General features: G+C 47.2%; 1 protein-coding gene across 4 annotated transcripts in view; it reads right to left on the reverse strand.

Moving 5' to 3' along the window:
* The window catches only part of Zfyve26 (zinc finger FYVE-type containing 26), a 63657-nt gene that overhangs the window by 2696 nt on the left and 47313 nt on the right, over positions 1-13648 (reverse strand). For all 4 annotated transcript variants that reach the window (XM_063261931.1, XM_039112292.2, XM_039112291.2 and 1 more), the window contains exons 33-41: positions 12452-12599; positions 12015-12224; positions 9922-10140; positions 6675-6872; positions 5431-5630; positions 4439-4580; positions 3877-3936; positions 2921-3103; positions 2256-2300 (exon numbers count right to left, since the gene is read on the reverse strand). In XM_063261931.1, coding sequence (XP_063118001.1) covers positions 2256-2300; positions 2921-3103; positions 3877-3936; positions 4439-4580; positions 5431-5630; positions 6675-6872; positions 9922-10140; positions 12015-12224; positions 12452-12599 — 1405 coding nt within the window. The remainder of the gene's footprint in view (positions 1-2255; positions 2301-2920; positions 3104-3876; positions 3937-4438; positions 4581-5430; positions 5631-6674; positions 6873-9921; positions 10141-12014; positions 12225-12451; positions 12600-13648) is intronic.

Below are 13648 nucleotides of genomic sequence, written 5' to 3' on the forward strand. Positions count from 1 at the left end.
TTATAACAATTTGAAGTGTTCTAGGCAGTAGGCTATTGCATGGCCCTATGTTCTAATGTAAAGAGCTATCACAGGTAAAATAAGATTTAGAAACTAAGGTAGGCAGAATCTGGCCTCTGTCTATTCTTCCAACATCTTTTTAGAATCAGAGCTAATATTGCCATTATCTACACGCTGTGATTTTATAGTTACTTGGTGATTGTTCTTGACTAGACTGCACGGTCTGAGAGCGCAGGAATAGTGTTTGCTTTTTCTACACTTTGTATTCTTGGTGCCTAGCTGGTAGTCAGTGTTCAATTAATGAGCCTTACATGGGTAACTGAATATATGTGTAAATGATCATACCTTTCTTTTACAAAGGGTTTACAGATTCCCTTTTCTGGTTGTGTGTTTTGAACATGCTGAATTAAAAGAAAAAGAAACAAAGCCAAAAAGCCTTTGGGTGGGTGGGTGGCACTGGGGATTAAACCTGGGCCCATGCATCCTGGGCGAGCCCTCCCACCATTGAGCTGTATCACATCACCAAATCTGAACTTAAAGCTCTCCGTATTTCCTACGCTCTCTGTCTCAACTCAAGAACCCTTTTCTTCTTGGCTTGGGTTTTACCAGCACCTTCTGGTTAGCCATCACTCGTGGCTGAGCAGTACCACGGCCTCCATAAGCTGTGGCTGAGCTCCCACTGGCAGCTTAGTTTCTGCTATAACAGTTATTTCTGAATCAGAGATGCATGCATGCATGCATGCATTTATTTTTGCTCCATGTAAAATGTGTTATCTTTTTGGAGGTGGGTGAGTCTTAACCTGCCAAGGGCTTGATTACATATAGTTTCCCACTACAGAATACATCTGGTGTGCTGTGAGCTCACTGAAGCAATTTGGTGTGTGTGTGTGTGTGTGTGTGTGTGTGTGTGTGTGTGTATGTATGTATGTATATACTGCCATAGGGGGTGAGCCCTCATCTAGCTCTAGTTACTGCTAACTGTATGAACCACAAGTTGACAGGCAAAATTCAATAGGGGAATAATGATTATAAGGTGATGGGGAATCAAACGAGGTCCTGAAAGCACCATAGAACAGCTGCTGAGCAAAACAACTGAAGAGTAGTAATAACTGTCTAGCTTGACTCTTGGTTCTCATTCAGACTCTACAAAAGTAACCGTCGTTTCAGAATGTGAGCATCCATCCTTTCTGAGGATCCAATTAGGATGTTACTCAGACTGTGAGGAAATACTTAGAACATGTTTCCCTTAAGACCAAGACTGAGAACGATGGCTGGCATGCTCTGTCTGGGGACTGACGCTGCCGCAGGAGCAGTCCTACAGTTGTGTAAGATACCACCACCTGACACGAGGCATTATACCACAAGGGACTTGGCTGCTAGGAAATCTGTCTCCCGATGGCCACTGGTCTGGCTTTGCTTCTGTGGGACTCTGCCTTCCTGAAGATGTAGAACAGTTGATCCCATGGCCAGCCACAAACAGCGACACTTTTGTCCTAGCTGGCACTCATAACAGAGGCAATGTAAGCCAAAGGTTCAGTCATGTCTGAAGCAGGGAAGAGTTCGTGGGCTCCAGAGGAGCACTGTCCTCCGAGGGCAGAGTGGATGCTTTGGTCTGAATGTGAATGCCCCTCATATGTTAGATCTACTTGTCTGCAGCTGGTGGCAGTGTTTCAGAAGGCCACACATTTGCTAAAGGAAGTGGTCACCTGGGGTGGGCACTGAGGGTTTAGGACCTGGTCTCCTGGTGCTTTCTACCTCTGGATGCAGTGTCACCAGACGGCCATCTCTTCCCCTTTTCCTCCCCACTGCTATGGAGTATATCCCTCAACTCTAAGTCAGAATGTGTCTTTCCTTCCTTCAATTGCTTCTTGTCAAGTATTTTGTCACATTAATGAGAACAGTAGCTGACATAGTGGGGTTTTCCTTACTGAACTCTTTTGAACAAGGAAAAAACTGCCTCCCTAGAAACCTTATACCTGAAGATGGAAATCAAGCAGGTGTCCCCTACCTTGGCTATATGGTAAGAGACCTCAGAATAACACGGAGAGTTAAACAGTCTTCAGGGATAAAGAGTTGGGAAGGCAAATGTTTGGGCAGCCAATGTTCATCGGCCCCTGTCTATACCCTCTGGGGCTTTAAAGCCACTGTCTAGGCCCTGGGTAGCAAAGAAAACTGAACTATGAACTGCATGGAAGTGAGAGAAGCTCAGTGCTCTCACTCAGCTGCGTCAGCAGGGCCAGGACATGGCTGCTCACCTTGTTGTCATCGCTGTGGATGGCCTGGATCAGTCCCTCCAGCTCCTGTGTACAACAGAGACATAGCAGCCGTGAAAGAGAGAAGAAACTCAATCCACACTGAGCCCAGATATTGTAACTCCGAGGTAGGGACACTTGCTTGATAGTTCTCTCTAACTCAATTCCCATTACACGAATAATAAATTAGAGCTAATAATACGCTTGAAAACTGGGCTAGAAGGGATGTCTTCTAAGTGGCCTATGCTGAGCAGTCACAAATACATGAGTCTCTGTTTGCCCCACAAGCATGGTTTGTAGTCAATGTGCTACAAAGGCCACTCTGATCTGTGCACAGACACTTCTGGGAATACACAGTATTAGATGAGAAGATGCTGAGCCACATCTTCTGGATACAGAAGTCACAATCATGAACTACACAGGGAGAGGGTTGGGAAGAGGGAGGCCATGGTTGCAGTGTTGGAAAGAGAAATGAATCTTGTAGTGAGGAGGAGGAAAAAGAGGAGGAGGAAGAAGAGGAAGAGGAGGAAGAGGAAAAAGAAGAGGAGGAGGAGGGGGAGGAGGAAGAGGAAAAAGAAGAGGAGGAGGAGGTGGGGGGGAGGAGGAGGGTGCAGACAGAATGATACAGGAGCAGACAGAGGACTGGAGAGACCCAGGAGGTAGCACACCTGGGGTGGAATTCTCTTGAAGGCTTCCAGGCAGTTGAGGAGGATGGTGTCGCCATCGCTTTTGGCTGCCATGCCTGACTCACTGACACATTTGAGCAGCTGTCGAATCTCCCCATATTTTTCTTTCTCAACCAGCTGCCTGGCAGCTCTGCAGTAGGTCACAGCAGCGTCCAGCTGGAAGTCCTAGGACAGAACGTAGGATGATGGACTTAGGGCATCAGGGACGTCCACCATGGGAAGCCATACAGGAAAGCAAGAAAGGAGTCAGGCAAACATTTAAGAAGTGATTACAAACACCACCTCCTCAGTAGATGGAATGGTGCATCCTATGAACTTCCGGTTCTTTTCTTTTTCTTCTCTTCAGGACAGGGTCAAGGCTGGTCTTGAACGCCTGATCTGACTGCCTCAATTTCCCAAACACTGAGATTCCAGGCTGTGCCACCATGCCTGGCTCCATGGACTTGCAAAAGACATTCTACTTAACTCCTACGACAAATTCTCTCTCCCCTGATTCATTTTTCTTTGGGAAATAGTGTTGTCTGTTAAGAGCTGCCTAAGTGTTGAAACAGATTATCAAAAGACTCACTTCCTGAAACTTGCCAGATAAATACACTAAACCTAGTCTAGGTTAGCCCTTACGCTACACACAGGCCTCGGGAGACATGTTCTGGCTCCTCCTTCCAGACCTGAAGGTGAGTGAAAGTTCTGCAGTAAACCAGTTCTGGGCAGCTGCCTTACATGGGCTCCTCGATATCTTTTGAGGGGCTAAGGTTGGCTTGTGGCTAAGTGACAGAGAGCCTAGCATTTGATCCAGTTCTGTATCACCTCTGATTTCACCCCTCATACACACGTAAATCCACTCCTCTTGGGATACCATTTTTTTAAAGAATAGCATTTCACAGAAATGTCAGGTGTGGGTTCCCTTGGCATACACTTGACTAACAAACATATCATACCTGCAGAACACGGAATGCAATTCCAAAACCATCTTCCACATTTTTCCCTCCCAGCATGACCTGATGGAGAGAGAGATATGCTTAAAGGAGTCACAATTATTCAAATAGCTTCTCAATTAAAACAAAAACAAAACAAAGAACAGGGTTCCTATCAATATCACTATTACCACCACTACCACCACCACCACCACCACCATCATCATGTTTTCTGTAGAGACAGGGTTTTCCACCACAGTCCTAGGTGGCTTAGAACTCACTTTGTAGATCAGGCTGGCCTTGAACTTGTAACGATTCTCCTACTTCTGCCACTCTAGTGCTGGGATTACAGATATGAGCCACCATACCCAATGCATTTAATTATTGAATATATGTTGAGATTTTACTAAGCATCCAAGTACGAGAGACACAAGTGACCAAACTGGACTCTGCCTCTAGCCTGAGGCTTGCTTTCCAGTATGGAGGATGCCGTCCAGGAAACAACGGACACAGTCAGATAATTACACCTGGAATAAGCATCCTGAGAGACGTGAGCTGTCTGCCAGAGGTGACACACTCTGCGTACCTGGCAGGCAACTTCCATTTTCATGTGGTTGTTTCCGAAGAGTGTTGGCAGAGGCAGGGTGGTGATCTGAGAGGTCCTGGCACTTTCGCAGCGATGTAAGAATCTGGTCACTTCCATCTGGAGCTGCAGCGTGTTCATGTGCCTATGGGGACAGGGCAGGCGTGGTCCAGCCTTGTGAGGCTCTCAGGAGTGGGGTGTCTGTGGCTAGCTGATTGGTTCACCATGGCCACAGAAAGACCAGACAAGTTACATGAAGTCAAGGGTCTTGAAATACCTTCCAAACAGCTATGGCTTGGCAAAAAGGAAGGACCTAGGTCCACCCACAGATGCACGGTAGTTAGGGTGCACTGCGGAGCTGGATGAAGTCCCAGCCCTGGAGCAACAAATAATTGCTGAATACCTGTGTGGCAGGTACCAGAGTGAGGATGGAGGCCTGTGCTGGACCTCACAACTCACACTAGAGAAGCAGACAGGAACCAGACAGAAGAGCTTTAGTGACTGAGTCTAAAAAGGTAACAAATTAGAGTGGTGGAAATTTTGTTTCCTCAGGGTTTTTTTTGTTTTTTTTGTTTTTTTTTTTTGAGACTACATCTAACTACATTGCTTAGACTCACTTCAAATTCACAATCCTTCGCTTTAGCATGGGCTACCATGACTGGCTAAGCATTTACTTCAGAGAGTATGTTCTAAACAGAGGGGCTGACAAGCATAAAAGAAGGAAGCACTTGGGTTGAGGATCCTGGAGGCTGGGTTGGCCAGTGGCTGACGTGTGCCAAGGGAGAAAGAGGAGTATAGAGACATTGCATGGGACCTTTTCCCCCCCTCATTGTACAGAATGAGGGGCTCAGTCTGGCTGTAGCACGTGATCCGAATTCCCTCCCTTCAAGCACCTCGGGAGCTTTCCAGGTTGTAGCAGACTTTGTCATCCAGGGCTGATGCCTTTTCAGCCCCAGCTTCCCACCTGCACTGACCACCTGAGAGGCATTCAATACCTGGACACATCAGCGGCAGCCATCTTCTTCCGGAAGAAGGTGGTTTTCTTCCTTCCGGAGCTGCGGGAGTTTTCTTGGAGGTAGATCTTCAGGTGGTCCTTGGCCTTAAGCAACCATGACAGCTTCTCTCCCAGCTCTGTGTATGACTTTGCTTTGTGACTGAAGAACCGAATACAGGTCATGGCAGCTCGGACTTGGTCCTAGGAGTGAAAAAGCGAATGTTCGGGTTGGGAGAGATGTTGGAGTGTGGTCGTGAGAATTCACAGGAGACCTTCACATTCTGGCCCAGTGAGCTCCACTCCAGGTCCTCCCTTCTTCCCTGATTAGAAGTGCCTTCCCTATCGCCAACTGAGCTGCCATTTTACATTGGTGATTACATGGTCCCAGACACCTCCTTACAGTGGACTGCAGGACAAGCTCTTGGGTTGGATGTTATTTTTCCCTGTGGAGATCTAAAGGAAGAGCCTTTGGATTCTCCATTGAGAATGGAGTCTTAATGTGGCATCCGTTGATGTAATTTCTTTGATATTATAGCACTGAGAAACCTCAGACAGTTTGGGGAAACTTGGCCTTTCTACTTGTATGTGTTTTCTTCTAAAGACTCCAGCTTTCTGGAACATCATTCCTTATAGATAAATCTTTTTTTTGTTTGTTTGTTTTTAACTTTTATAGTCCTTGAATTTTTTTTAAATTAGCTTTATTTTATTTTATGTGTGTGAGTATTTTGCTTCATGTATGTCTGTGTACCACATGTGGACCTGGTGCCCATGGAGATCAGAAGAGAGCATTGTTTCTTAGGACTGGAGTTATGGATGGTTCTGAGTCACCATGTGGGTGCTGGAAATTGAACCTGGATCCTTTGGAGGAGCAGACAGTTCTCTCTCTCTCTCTCTTTTTTTTTTTTGGTTCTTTTTTTCGGAGCTGGGGACCGAACCCAGGGCCTTGTGCTTCCTAGGCAAGCGCTCTACCACTGAGCTAAATCCCCAAGCCCCAGACAGTTCTCTTAACTGCTGAGTCATCTGTCCAGCCCCATGTTTTTTTAATTCTAAAGAACATTACTATGGACAAGATTAAAGTTTTGCTCTAAATGTAGGATTAAAGTTTAAATATTTAACAATGTCAGAGAGCCTGGTGGAATGCCAAGGTCAGGGTCAAGTGTCTGCCTGGTTCCCTCATCTTGCACAGCCTCTCCTGCAGGACAGGGCCCCAGGGACAGGAGAGGAAGGGCGGCTGGGCGTCGTCACCTTCATAAACTGCTGCAGCTCGTACAGGATGTGGTAGTAGTTCTTCTTCTGCAGATGCTGGCACGCAGCGATCAGGTATGCTCCCCAGCTCTCCAAGGTTGGATCAATGGATTCCAGTAAGTTTTCCAAAGTGTGCAGCTTCCCACTTTTATAGCTTGGCTGGAAAATGCCTTCTATGAAGACTTCTGCAGGACTTTCCTGGAGCAGGGTAAGGTAAGAAGTCAGAACTGTGAGGGCTGCTTCTGGCAGGCTCTAGGATTTGCTTTGAGCCTAAGTGTCTTCCTTGAGCACCACCTCCCATCCTGTGTCACAGGTTTTCGCTCTGATTCCCCTAACATCGCTTTTGCCCCAAAATGCTATCACACTGCAGCTAACTAGCTAAGAAGGAGCTCTACATGTTAATTCTATCAGAATTGGTTCTTTGTGGTGTCGGGGACCAATCAAACACCTCTCACACACTAGAGGACTGGTTTGTCGACCCCAATGGGACCAGCAGCTTTTGACAGATGATGACTTCCTTCTCCTTGAAAACCTTTAAGCTTAAAACTTTCACCTTTAATTGAGAAAAAAATATCTTTATTTTGCTTCCAGGATACTAGGAACCATCCCCTGCAGGTTTTCTTTCGACATCTCTGGCCACTGAGCTCCTTAGCTGGTTCCTCTCCTCCCTGTAGGACTCCTCTTCTATCTCTAGTTCCCCAGTGAGTCTATCCAGTCCCAGGCATGGCTTTCCATGTTGTGTGTTGATGACATTCACGCCTCTATCTCCAGCCTGCTCACCCTCCAGGGTCTCTGGATCGGCATCTCCCATGGAACCCAGCCACCTTTCAACATGTCTTCCTGCAAAGCTGACAAATTCAACACACTGAAAACTGCTCCTTCCATACCTTCCTCTTTCCCACAATTCCATTCTTCCAGTAGTTCAGGCCGAAAGCCTCAGGACCATTTTCCTCCTCAAACTCTGATAGAGAACTTTTTAGCAAGTTCTGCCTTGGGGACCTACTCAGAAGCTGCCCATGCACACTCACACGCTGACCACCATTAGCGCGCCTGGGTTACTGAAGTAGCCTTCTCCATGACCTCCCACTGCCCACTCCTGTCTCTTCCATATAAAGCCAACAAATCAATTTTGCCGGCACATGAATCAGATGAAGTTACCCTTCTGTCCACCATCTTCCAGTGATTTTGTTACTCATGCACTATGAAGCCCAGGTTCTCCCAATGTCTACATATACTGTATGACTTAGCTATTGCCTTCCTGATTGTTTCTGCTACTGACCTGTCCCATCTTTCCTGGCTTTAGCTACCCTAACCTTTCTCTTTGTTACTTCCTCTTCTTGGGCCGCAATCCCTCCAACTGTCCTGTCTTTCAGCCCTTCACTCAGAGGCCACCTTCTCTGGGCACCCCATCTAATATTGCATAACCCTGCTCTTCTGCTCCCTTCTTCTCTTGACTGCTCCTCCCCACCCTTCCTTCACCTTCTTCTGCCTCTCTTTCTCCTTTCCTGCTCTTCTCTTCTTCCTCTCTACTGAGCACCAGATATCTTAGAACTTGAAACATAGACCAGGCTGGCCTTGAACTCACAGAAATATGCCTGACTCTGCCTCTGGTCTAGGGATGCTTAATCCCTGTTTAGCCCGAAAGGATGAATGGAATTTCTCCAAGAAAATGGGGCTGGGGCATTCTGGATAGGTGGAACAGTGCAGGAAGACTAACAAAGATATTGATGTTAACATTTTGGTGAGTCTGGAATATGGAATAGCATTTGTGGTGAATAAAAAAAACATTAGAAATATGGAGACAGATCTCGAGGTCCAGCTGCATGCTAAGGAGATGTCCTTCACCCTAATGATTCATGGAGGCCCTCTGGGGAGAGGAATAACAGGAGGGTGTCATGTTTAGGATGTTCACACCAAGGGCAGTGTGACAGGGAAGGAATTCATAGAAGCCCTGCCCATGCTAGGAGCTCAAGTGTCGTTTTTCAGTGCATTTTTTCTGTGTCCCCACTTGCTTGAGGATAAAGGAAGGCTCTTAAAAAGGCAAGGGTAGCTGATGACAGGAGACCACAGAGCCTCAGAGTGAGGCAGTGCTGTCGTCAGCTTCTCCTGGATAAGGAGATGAGCTGCTTACCTCTGGCTGCACTTATCCAAGGCAAAGGACCTGATGATGTACACCATTAGTCTGTGCCTGCCAGAAACATCGTTATTTCTCAACTCATGTGGAGATGGAGGAAAAGGGGACATTAAATTCCAAATAATAAGGCTCATTCTATATGACTCTTAAGACACGCTCAGCAGCGAAGACTCACCAGCCAAGCAATGGTCTCCCTTTCACCGACCTAGAAGGGTCTAGTTACCATGATGCTGCATTTCTCTTGGAGTCGTCTACAAAATAGACCTATTTGCAAACTGTTGTTGGCTGCTGTTCTGATTTAGTGTGGCTGGATGATGTTTAGTTCTCTGTGAAATCTGGTAAATATCAGTTGCTTTGTCAGGAAGTTACCATGGAATGTGGAGAGATAAAAAGAAGTGCAGGCCTAGGAGAGAGCTCAGAGGGTAAAAGCTTTTGCTATGCAACCTGATGACTTGAGTCTGGTCCTGGAGCCCATGTAATGTGCAGGAGCGTGTACCTGTAAGCTCAGGATGCCTGCGGTGAGATGGAAGGCAGAAACAGGAGAAAGCTTAACTTACAGGATGCAGAAGAGCAGCAGAGACAGGAGAGCCTGCCTCAAAGGTGGAAGGTGAGGAGTGACTCCTAAAATTTATCCCCTGACCACCGCATGCACCATGACCCCTGTGTACAGACTTTCTCTCTCCCTCCCTCAAACCTACCCCTTCCTTCCTCCCCCCCCCCCCTCTGTCAATAAGTAAACAGAAGAGTGATGGCTCTCAGTGCTCTTGCCTCCAGTGGGAAGTGCCAGGGGAGAGAGAACAAGGAGAGGGCGTGCTGCTTCCTCCTGTGCACACACATGTGCCTGGTGCTACACAAAACTCCCACTGAGCACCTCACTCCAGAGGCCGGGTTGATTCTCTGACTGTGCCCTGTGCTTTGGGAGAATTTGCTATTGTTGGTCAGGAGGGTTATTAGGCTCTTAAGTTAAGACTTGCTTCCCTCGTTGGACAACCGTATAGACAAGTTTCATTCTGACCTGACTCTGCTGGAAATGATCTCACAGTAGGACACTGAACTACGTCTAAGGAGGTGATGGGGCAGCCACTGTCCTTGGCCCATGTCTGAGTGTCTTACCTTGTTGAGCAGGTGCAGCAGGGCTTCCCGAAGGCAGTTATGCCTCATGTAGAAACTGATGATGGCCAGGTTGGTGCTGTAGTTGTGCAGGTAGAAGAGACATTCTTGGTAGTAAGTGTTGTTCATGATCTTCCCATCAGGAATGGCCTCCAGGAAGAGGCTCTGGGTTCGAAGGGTGGCTTCTAGTTCCCTCAAGGTGGCAAAGTAATCATCATCTTGCTGGCAGGAAAAAGAGAAAGTGAGAAAAGCTGGGGCATGGTGTATTGTAATTGTAACGCAATACACAGAAGCTGGGACTTGGGAGGCAAAGGCAGGTAGAGCTATGAGTTCAAGGTCAGCCTGGTCTACATAGCAAGTTCCAGGACAGCAAGGGCCACACAGAGAAACCCTGTCTCAAAAAAGAAGCCTACAATCAAAGGTGGAGAGCACCGAGTTTTCTCAGCCCCTAGAAGCTGTGGTGGAGGTGGCGGCAGAGGTGGCGGGCCATACGCTGCTGCAGTGTGGAGCCCGGCTGCCTGAGGGAACGACAAGTTTTAGAGCAGAAAAGCAGGTAGGATACAAGCGCCTCTACGGGAGGGCACAAACTCAAGCTCCATTCAACACCATAAACACCTTGTTTGTTTACTGACAGTCTTCCTGGACTACTCCATGTGACCTTGAACTGCAGTGTTTAAGAAGTTATTTTCCCTCTTCCAAGCCTCTCAGCTTCCGAGTAGCCCAGACTGTGGGCCTGCGTTACTCTGCCTGTCTCTCAGCAGATCTTACACTAGCTAGGGTGGATGGTGCACATGCGCTTGAGGCATGAGGATCGTGAGTTCAAGGCTGTTCTGGATTAAACAAAATGAAACCAGTTTTCAGAGTGCTCGCTGTGCCGTTCTGTGGACCCCAGCGTCCCTGCGTGTGTAAGCTGCTGTCCTGGCGTGTATCTGTAACCCAGTGTTTGAGTGTGCAGACTGCAGCGGGAAGGAGAATCTACTAGAAGCAGTGAGCTCCAGGTTCAGCGACACACCTTGCTGTGAAAGAGAAACAGAGTAGGGTGGGGCAAGAAGGTTCAGCCATTGAGGGCACCACAAACCAGCCTGATCTCCGAATTTCATCCTGGAGGGAGGACAGAACTGACTCCTGCAAGTTGTCCTCTGACCTTCTGGAGTGTCTGTCTGTGTGTGTGTGTGTGTGTGTGTGTGTGTGTGTGTGTGTGTGTGTGTGTGTGTGTGTGTGTGTTTGCGCGCGCGCGCGCACGCTCACAGACTCAAAACAAAAGTATAAACAAAATGGAAAGAGTGAGAGAAGACAGCAATGACCTCTGACCTCCCTCCACACATTCACATGGGTGAGTACACACAGCCGCACACAAATACACTGCAACATACTCTGTACAAAATGAAAAAATGAAGAAACTCTAAATGGAATATTAAAACTCAGTAATCTGGTTATATGATTTTAATTTTTTTTTTTTTCTTTGGTTCTTTTTTTCGGAGCTGGGGACCGAACCCAGGGCCTTGTGCTTCCTAGGTAAGCGCTCTACCACTGAGCTAAATCCCCAGCCCCATGATTTTAATTTTTTAATATGTTTTTAGAGTTTCTTTTAAAAAACTGACTTTGTAACTGAGTGGCCATGGCACGTGCCTGTAATCCCAGCACTTGAGAGGCAGAGGCAGGTGATTTCTATGAGTTCAAGGCCAGCCTGGTCTACAATGTGATCCAGGACAGCGAAGGCTACACAGAGAAACCCTGTCTTGAAAAACCAAAAACCGGGGGTTGGGGATTTAGCTCAGTGGTAGAGCGCTTGCCTAGCAAGCGCAAGGCCCTGGGTTCGGTCCCCAGCTCCGAAAAAAAAGAAAAGAAAAAAAAAAAGGAAAAACCAAAAACCAAAAAGTCAACAAACAAAAAATCCCCAAAAAACCCCCCGACTCTGTGTCACTTATTTAACCATACAGTCACTTACCTAACCACATGTAATAGAAACAGACAGACAGACCTCAGGTGAGGATGAGCCCAAATGCACTGCTGATAGGATTAAGCCAGTCCTCTCCCTGGATCCCTACTGTCCCCAGCCTCTCCTGAACAGGGTCCACTCTCTGCTTTGCTCTTACCAAGGAAACGAGGGGTCTCACTGTGGACTCCAGGTACTCCACCACATCCTGGACTAGCCTCGAGCCATGACTCAGTTGGTTCAGGTCCAAAGGAGGCTTCAGGCAGCGACTGAACTTCTCCCTAGCAGCAGTGAGGTTCCCAGCTTTGAGGCAGGCCATGCCCCAGGCGTGCCATGCTCCTGTGGAATCAAGCCCAGTCTTTGTAGAGACCTGGAGGTAAAAATGAGAGGCGTATACTTTCAGGTCTGAGAGTCTCCCAAGCTCTGTTCCGTTCCTTTGCCCAATCATCAGCCCACCAATCAAGCGCTGTAACTCTCACCCCAGCAGGCTGGGTGTACCCTGTACGTTTCCATTATGAGGACAATGGAGAGATGGTACCGCCTGATTCAAAGCCACTCATGGCAGCAGGGTCAAAGGAAGCTTCATCTTTGTCTCACCTCAACGCCCAGTTGGTAGTACTCCGCTTCCAGGAGCTGGTTCCTCAGCCTGGTTACCGAGGCCGGCTGCAAGATCTGATCTAGAGACGGCATATGGCGGTAGGCAGCAGCGACTAAAATATGCAGCACGTCTACCTTGCTGATGTAGCTACGGGAGAAAGAGCAAATAAGGCTATATAAAAATAAAAACTAATCCCTAAGGAACAAAACAAAACAGCAAAACCCACTGACCCGTACTCCTGGTCAGTACAGTGGTTTCGCTATTACTATGGTGGTACCTTCAGGAGCCCCTTGGCCTTTCTGGTCTAGTCTCCTGAACTTCATATTCTTTCTCTGGCCTAACAACAGTCTTCCGTATACCCCAGCAACAACCTTACTCCTGACACCTGAGCACTGGGAGAACCTTATTAAGACAGAGTCCAGAGGGTCCGACCATTCTGCCTGATGCAGCAAGCTTACATCCATGGTTCTGGAGTTCTGTCTCATAATTACCGAAAAAAACCCAAAACAAAACCCCAAAAACCTGTGGTATCTGACTTATCTGCTTAGCAATTTTTCTGATTCCATATATTTAATGATTTTTAACTTGGTGGGGACAGGTGGGGACAGGAGGATAGTAAAATGTAAAATCAGATTTGACCATAATATAACTCTCCATTTGGAAAATGAAAACATTTGAAATAGATGTGTTATTTGTTTGTTTTGAAATATATTCATTTTTATTTGTTTATCCATCAGAAGGGGACATAGTTAAAAACTGAATATTCTGGTTTGTATAGCAATATGTAGCAGAGATGAGTCCTCGCCCATGGATAGAATCACATACAGTCATCATACTAAAGCAGGCGCGCGCGCGTGTGTGTGTGTGTGTGTGTGTGTGTAGAGGGAGAGAGAGAGAAGACAGAGAGAGAGAGAGTGATTGACTGATTGATTTCAAAGGGCTGTAAACTGTTCGGGAAGCCCATGACCGTGTGTATGGGTGAGAACTCTGTTAACGTCAGGGCTTCCTGAATGTGTGCCACCCTTGGGAGGCTCACTGGGGTTAAGCAGACTTGTCTGAGGTTAGAACGTTAAGAGATGATGCTGCAGGTATGTGCTGTGAGTGAGTGTCTGAAGGAGGCACTTATGCTTCAAAGCACCTTCTATCCCGGGCTCCCAAGGCTGGCTGGGATTGGAGCTGGAGCACACTTCATGAGT

This window comes from Rattus norvegicus, chromosome 6 (assembly GCF_036323735.1).
Source record: "Rattus norvegicus strain BN/NHsdMcwi chromosome 6, GRCr8, whole genome shotgun sequence".
NCBI classification, from domain to species: domain Eukaryota; kingdom Metazoa; phylum Chordata; class Mammalia; order Rodentia; family Muridae; genus Rattus; species Rattus norvegicus.